This window comes from Salvelinus namaycush, unplaced genomic scaffold, assembly GCF_016432855.1.
Source record: "Salvelinus namaycush isolate Seneca unplaced genomic scaffold, SaNama_1.0 Scaffold956, whole genome shotgun sequence".
Lineage (NCBI taxonomy): Eukaryota > Metazoa > Chordata > Actinopteri > Salmoniformes > Salmonidae > Salvelinus > Salvelinus namaycush.
In genome coordinates this window covers 90885-98696 of record NW_024061704.1, presented here as the reverse complement: position 1 = coordinate 98696, position 7812 = coordinate 90885, and the positions used below count along the sequence as shown (strand labels likewise).

The 7812-nt window shown below is 41.1% G+C and overlaps 1 protein-coding gene across 1 annotated transcript; it reads right to left on the bottom strand.

Annotated features, from left to right (window-relative positions):
• Positions 1-4989: 4989 nt before the first annotated feature.
• Positions 4990-6736, bottom strand: LOC120043551 (interferon a3-like). Its single transcript, XM_038988108.1, has 5 exons — positions 6602-6736; positions 6324-6398; positions 6049-6198; positions 5300-5392; positions 4990-5085 (listed from the first exon to the last, which is right to left on the bottom strand). Exons 1-5 carry the CDS (start codon positions 6734-6736, stop codon positions 4990-4992), a joined length of 549 nt encoding a protein of 182 aa, XP_038844036.1.
• Between the last annotated feature and the right edge of the window lie 1076 nt (positions 6737-7812).

Below are 7812 nucleotides of genomic sequence, written 5' to 3'. Positions count from 1 at the left end.
AAAATAATCTGTTGTTCTATTCTAACAGAATGGCAGCACACTCCCCGCCTGGTTTATAGAAATTGTGCCACTATGAAATTAAACATGTATCAAGAAACAAATAATGTCCTTTCTTTATTTTTATATTTTGTCTCTAGGATGCTTCAACAAGAAGAACAACAATCTCTGAGATTGGTCTCAGAAACACCTTAGCAGCCCCTTGCTTGACAATTTTTAGTTCTACTTTCCTAACCTTTTTGTCGGTACTGGGAAAGGTTTTGACCACAAGCCCGACTGGCCAGTCATTTCTGTGTGCCTGACTGTCTTTCAATAAGACAACATCTCCCACTTTTACATGTGTCTTTTCTACGTCTCTGCAGCGTTGTCAGGTACTCCTGTCCCACCTTTTCCAAAAGGTGTCAGCGAGACACTGGACTTGCTTCCACTGTTTTCCATGAAGGTCGTTCATGCTGAAGTATCCAGAAGGGGCTGAGGAAGTGCTGGTCTTTTGTGTCAGTAACATTGAGGTTGTGAGAATGGCATGCATGTCAGGGTCGGTTGACACTGACACTAAGGGTCTCGCATTGGTTATTGCCATAACTTCAGACGTAAGAGCGCTCAAGACCTCATGTGTGAGGACTAGGCGTGCCCGTCTGAAACAGCATAGAATTTAAGATACGTCTGGCAACCCCGATGATACTCTCCCAAGAACCACCCATATGAGACGGGTGTGGGGGATTAAATATCCAAGTACATCCCTTGTCTGAGAAGTATTTAGTCAGTTCTGAGTCATTTGTGTCGATTCCCAGTTCCCTGCAGGCACCTATAAAGTTTGAACCTCGATCAGAGCGTAGCACTTTTGCTGGACCACGGATAGAGAAAAATGCCTCAGTGTGCTGATGAAGCATGGATTCGATGAGCTCAATATGGACTGCTCTAGTAGATATACATGTAAAGAGTACCGCCCAGCTCTTGGAGTCTGCACTACCACCTCTTTTATTTATTGTATTTCACCTTTATTTAACCAGGTAAGCCAGTTGAGAACAAGTTCTCATTTCCAACTGTGACCTGGCCTGACCTCTAGTGCGACGAGTTATGACATTCCATGGTCCAAACACATCAAGTCCAACGCTGGTGAATGGTGGTTCAGATGTGAGTCTGCCTGCAAGTCAGCCATCTTTTGGTCAAGTAACCTCCCTCTAACTTTGCGGCAGGTGACACACTTGTGGATGATACCAGAGACCAGACGTTTGCTACAACTCACTTGTACTGCATGGTTTATTACAGTCCTGCCAGCCTCTGCAGTTGGTGTTGTCCGCACCTTCATGGAAGGATCTGGCAAGATGAATGAGTCGTGCTGTGGCTCGATTGAGAGCTTTCCAGCTTGAGAACCTCTCAAAGCGATGAGAGCCACGTTGAGCTCCAGAAACCTTAGTGGCGAAGGCTGTGACATCTGGTCGAATCTCTGCATCTGCGTGAGGCTCTACAAGGTCAAAATTGATGTTCTCAGGCTCACTTTAGTTTGCTTGGGTCAGGAAAGGTGGACCTGTTTAAGAGTGCAGCTAGTACGGGCCTGGTTGCATGATCTGCTGGATTGCTGTCAGTGTTTACATAACACCACTGATCTGGATGGGTAGACTTCCTGATGCGAGTTACCCTATTGGCAACATACACATAGAATCTTTTGGTGACATTGTGGATGTAACCGAGAACTATCTTACTGTCTGTGTAGAACTTGGACGCATTTACATCAATGTCCATTTCGTCTCTGATCAGTTCATACATCTCAACAGCTAGCACAGCCGCACACAGTTCTAGGCGTGGGATAGTGTGGGCCGGTCGAGGGGCCAATTTTGATTTCCCCAAGATAAATCCAACATGGCATTGACCTTTCCGAGTCAATAACTCTCAGGTAGGCTACCGTTCCTATGGCTACTGTAGAGGCATCCGAGAAGATGTGCAGCTCTCTTCTTTGAGTGGTAGACAAGGAGACTGGGATGTAGGTCTGCTGAATATACAGATGTTCCAACTCCATCAAAGATTCCTTCCACATTTTCGATTCCTCTTCTTTTTCTGTGGGAAGGGAGGCATCCCACTCACTCTGGTCAGAAGAGAGTTCTCTAATTAAGGCTTTACCTTGCATTGTTATTGGAGCCACGAACCCAAGGGGGTCATAAAGACTATTCACTGTGGACAGGATGCCTCTCCGCGTAAAAGGCTTCTCATTGTGGGACACCTGGAATGTGAAGCTGTCTGTTTCCAGGTTTCAGGAAAGTCCAAGGCTCCGTTGAAAGTGGAGAGGATCCACTCCAGGGTCCAGGTCTTTTAAGTCTTTAGCACGGTCCTCCATGGGGAAGGCTTCCATAACTGTTTTGCTATTGGATGCAATCTTGTGTTGTTTCATTTTGGACTCCGCTAACATTGCTTGTGTTTTTCTTAGAATGTTGATAGCTTCTTCTGTAGTAGCTACTGATGTCAGACCATCATCGACGTAGAAGTTCCTCACTACATATTGCTTGGGTTTTGACCCGTGTTCCTTCTCACCCTGTAGAGCTGCTTGTCTCATGCAGTAGATGGCTGGTGAGGGGCTGTTCCCAAACACCTGCACTTTCATCCTGTACTCAGTTATGTTTCTATCTGGAGTGTTGTCTTCATACCAGAGAAACCTTAAGTAATTTCTGTGATCCTCACATACACCAAAACAGTAAAACATTTGTTACACATCTGCCGTTAGTGCAATGCAATCCTCGCGGAAGCGCATTAGGACGCCCAAGAGTGTGTTGTTTAAGTCTGAACCACTGAGCAGAACGTCTTAGCACTGGAGTCAAACACCACTCTAATTTGTTCAGGCGCTTGTGGATAGTAAACACCAAATATGGGCAGATACCAGCGTTCTTTGTCTCCCTCTAATGGCGGAGAAGGTTTGACTTGGTCGTTATCCAGCATCTTTTGCATGAAGAATAAAATTACTTTCATTTCAGGCTTTTTGTCTAAAGTCTTGCGAAGTGATGTGAGACGGTCCATGGCCTGCTCCCTGTTATTAGGAAGGTCTAGTGGGGCGAAAGGGTAGTGGAGCCACCCAGTTGTTTCCATCATCCTGGAAAACCTGTTCGTCCATAATGTCCAAGAAGGCTTTGTCCTCCACTGATGGTGCTGGTTTATCATCGTCTTGTGTTTCGTCAAACACGGAACATCCCAGGCTGTCTGTGTCCACAGTTGTGCTTGGATCTCTCGAGTGCACTGTAGAGAGAGAGATGTGTTTTTGAGCAATGCTGTTGAAGTTCTCTTTCACCTGGATGAAGTCAGGGCAAGGGCTCGGATAGGATGTGCGACCATTTTGAAGTATGTTTGTCTTGAACACGTTAACACTGGCTGGTCGGTGAGCCGTTCCAAGACAGACCTCACCCACGATGACACACCCGAGGCCGAGTCGCTATGCATAAGGAATGTCGTGGGGCCCATTGATTTGCTCTTGCACCTTGTGTAGCCTTAAGATGTCTCGTCCTAAGATCAGGAGGATGGGAGCGTCTGTGTCCACAGCTGGAATTTTGTCTGCTACTGTTTGCAAATGGGGATGATGATACGCAATGTCGGAGGAGGGAATTTCCATCCTATCGTCTGGCATCATGTCATTCCAGGTGATTACCTCATGAAGCTGGTTGAGAGAATGCCAAGAGTGTGCAAAGCTGTCATCAAGACAAAGAGTGGCATCTTGGAAGAATCTCAAATTTAAAATATATTTTGATTTGTTTAACACTTTTTTGGTTACTACATGATTCCATAGGTGTTTTTTCAAAGTTTTGATGTCTTCACTATTATTCTACAATGTAGAAATTAGTAAAAATAAAGAAAAACCCTTAAAGAATAAATAAATAAAGACAATTGTAGCCCTAAGAAGTTAAAGAATAAATTAAGAAAATTGTGGATTGTCGTCTCCACAAAGTATGAAATGCGTTATGAAGAAAATTCTATAGGCCTACTGATGCCTACATGAACACAAAGGGTCTATCTGACTCCAAATACACCAGAATCCTGAAGAATTAAGAGAAAACAAGCATAGAAAAGGTTATAGGTGTTAATAAAAATTTAAAAACAATGTAAGGCTTCTATTATAATATAATTATTTTGGCGAGAACCTGGTTGATTAACAATATTTGGTTGTTATCACGTTTGGTCTTTTATATAAAAATGTTGGACAAAAAATAGACAGCTGCTCATCAAGCATTGCTCAAATAACTTTCAAAAGATTGTTCCAAAGTTTGACCCCGAAAAAGTTTGTTCCAATGAATGAAGTCGTACAAAAATGAGTGTCTTTTCCTACGTATTAAGTAGCACAAAAATGCATATCTTTTCACACAAAAACGCACAAAAGTGCTTGAAATATGCAAAATACTTTTCGTACATATTTGCACGAATTGAGTGTGAGATTGTGTTGCAACACAACAAACCAACGTGCCAACGTGTTTTACACCATTGGTTGAAACAATGCAAATATTAACAACCACTGTATATCTTCAAAATGTAGATAAAACTAGAATTGTGATTTCTTGGATAATCCTTCCTTGCATCTATAGTTCTGTGACAGTGGTTCTTTTTTTCAACCCCATCTCTCAGCTATTTACAAAAATAGTGGTTGAGTGTGCTTTGGCTTTGTTTGAACTGCAGAGTTCCCCTTTAGAAAGTCAGTCTATAAAAAAATGAATGCATGAAAGCATGAATGGATGAATGCAGGCATGCATGCATGAATGCATGAATTAATTATATAAGTGAATGAAAACAATATGAGAATAGTTGTAAGTATTTTTTATTAAATTGTATTATAAATAAAACACGAATAAATAAATACATAGTGTACACATATATATCAGTCTACCAATATATATAAATAAATAAATCAGTCATTCAGTCAATCTAGCAGCCGGCCAGTCAGTCAGTATATATATCAGCCATCAATCTGTTAGCCAGCCTGAGGAATATGTCACGTCTCCAATGATGATTCTGTGGTTCTCCTCACGGCTTGACTCTGCTGTCAATGAATTTCTTGAACTGCACCAAGTTTTCGCGAATCTCCTTTCGCACAATCTCCCATGCGCATGCGCTGTGTTCCTGGAGAGCGTACAAGATATACATTTTATTTCAGTCAACTCAACCACTGCAGGTGTTGTTGCTCCAACGCATCCATCGACATAAAAACGGCACTGGGCAATTCCAAGTTTCATATGTGAGTTGTGGCATTGAAATGTGTCCTATTTCTGGTGATCTAGAACTTTTGCTCAGATTAATTTAGCCTCTATTTGAGGACATTTGAAATTGGACCCACCTTGTCTTTCAAGACGGTGTTCAGCTTGTTGAAATATGTTTTCAGAGTAACCGACCCTCCATCTCCAGAGGATTTCCAAACACCACCTACGACCTGGAGACAATATAAAATGCTGGTGAGTGCATTAATTCGGTTTGATGAGACGGTTATGAAAATATATAACAAAAATATTTGTAGTGTATAAATTATGTAAATATCAATGCCCACGATTGTCTGCCCCCAAAATACACTGAGTGAACACCACATTAGTAACACGTTCCTAACATTTGGTTGCACCCCGTTCTACCCCCAGAACAGCCTAAATTCGTCAGGGCATGTGTTCCACAGCGATAGTGGCCCATGTTGACTCCAATACTTCCCACAGTTGTGTCATGTTGGCTGGATGTCCTTTGGGTGGTGGACCATTCTTCATACACAAAGGAAACTGTTGAGCATTAAAAAAGCCAGCGGCGTTGCAGTTCTTGACACATTCAAACTGGTGCGCCTGGCACGTACTAGCATACTCCCGTGAAAGACACTTACATATTTTGTCTTGCCCATTCACCCTCTGAATGGCACACGTACACAATCCATGTCTCAAATGTCTCAAGGCTTCCTCCACACCAATAGGAGTGGATCTAACAAGTGAGGGATCATTGCTTTCACCTGGATTCAGCTGGCCAGTCTGTGTCATGGAAAGAGCCGGTCTTCCTAATGTTTTGTACACTCAGCGTATAACCCATAGACTACACAAGAGGGATCATACTTACACATAACTCTAAGTTTTGAACTTGACGATATATGACGTTTTGGAACAGTTTAAGTTTTGTTTTGTTCCACGTGACAGACGTCAGACTGTTGTTATATAATTGGTCCACATATCGCATAGCCTCTAATGCAACCACAGAGACGTCCTCACCCTGGATAAAATAAAACAGGGTTTTAGGCATTGGGTGTCTAAAGAAGTGGTTAAACTTCCAATTTACTATACTGTACTTTAATTATACTGTACTTTAGTTTATCAAAATACTGAAGTGTATCCTACCTCTGTGTTCTTGTAAACATCCTCTGGAAACAGTTCGACGTTTTCTTCTGCACACATAAGTGGAAAGAGTCCACCCTGAAATAGAATTCATATCAATATCAAGAAGTAAACTATATTGTGATAGTAACCTTAAATGAAACAATGTTGTTCAAACGTGAAAGCATTGCTTAACAATAAAATGTGCTATAATGCAAAATAGAAATTTGAATATCATTGCGAATTTTGCGCATCAATTTGTGCACACCAAATAGCGGACTGGTGCAGTTTAAATTCCTCACCATATCTGAGAGCAGGTCTATGCTCACGTCGTTCAGCTTCCCCAACCTAAACTGCGTCCAGTTGCAAGGTGTTGATGCTGCTGTGCCTTGGCAGAACAGAGTCAGGCAAATGCTCAACCATTTCAATACAGCCATGTTTCTTTTATAAGATCTTGAATGGAACAGCTATTAAAAATGAATAAAGACGGATTATCTTAATCTTGATTGATATGATACCTAGACTGTTGAAGTTGCCCATTTTATATAAGACAAGTATCGCTACGTAAATGTGTCAAAATCCCTTTGTGGTGAAGAAGGGTTTCGTAGTTCAGGCTTTCGCTTCCCTTTATAAGCCCCAATTTTCAGCGGGTGATTATTAATTATGCTATTGTAAAACTAATCAGAAAGTGTTTGCCTATCAAGTTAACAGTTTTCATATGTAGAGAATTGCATTGGAGCAGTGCATTTCATGCTAACATATTCAGCAGGTGTTAAAATGTAGGACATGTTGAATATTAAAAACTAAGAAAACCATGACTGATTTTTTATTTCTATAATACAATGGTACAGGGCTCTCTCCTATGAAATGAGGGCCATGTTCAATATAAATATGCTGTAGTTTTGGACATTGCACACCACATTTTTCAGATTCTGTGTAGAAAGGTTTTTTGATAGTCGTAGCACGGAGATCATTTTTTGGTCACAGACGTCAAGTCTGTTGTCGACTCTCTTTTAATCAGGTAGTGCAATATGAAGCATTACTGTTTCGTGTTAATATTGCAAATCTTTGAAATAAAAACACGTTTTATTAATAGAGTGACTGGTAGTGTTGAATGAAGACAAAAGCCGCCGCCTCTAAAATCGAGAGTAATGTGCGGTGGTATTGCGGTGGTATTGCCAGCATGCAGGGGAATTACTTTTCCTTTTCTCTTATGCGCTTCATTCTTATTAAATTGATTCGGTAAATTCCAAGGGGTCTTTTTAAAGTTAGTTCATTTTTGTTTTAAAAAGAGTATACGCCCTAAATTAGCCTTGACGATGATGTGTGAATTTGACCGAATGTGAATGATGATGACGCTAATGATGATTATTAGCTCTATTTTTCTAAACTTTTATTTAACCATGAAAATCCCATTCAGATATAGAATCATATGACGATGATGACTACGACGTTAATTGGAGGTGTAGGTTTCTGATTATGCTGTTTTTATGTTAAGTCTTTATATTAGGTT

Excerpts from the sequence above, each read along its gene's own strand:
- LOC120043551 (XM_038988108.1), bottom strand. The coding sequence starts at position 6,736 with ATGGCTGTATTGAAATGGTTGAGCATTTGCCTGACTCTGTTCTGCCAA. Across the intron at positions 6,399-6,601 it reads TAGACCTGCTCTCAGATATG|GGTGGACTCTTTCCACTTAT; the intron begins GTGAGGAATTTA and ends ATTCTATTTCAG. Across the intron at positions 6,199-6,323 it reads ATGTTTACAAGAACACAGAG|GGTGAGGACGTCTCTGTGGT; the intron begins GTAGGATACACT and ends TATTTTATCCAG.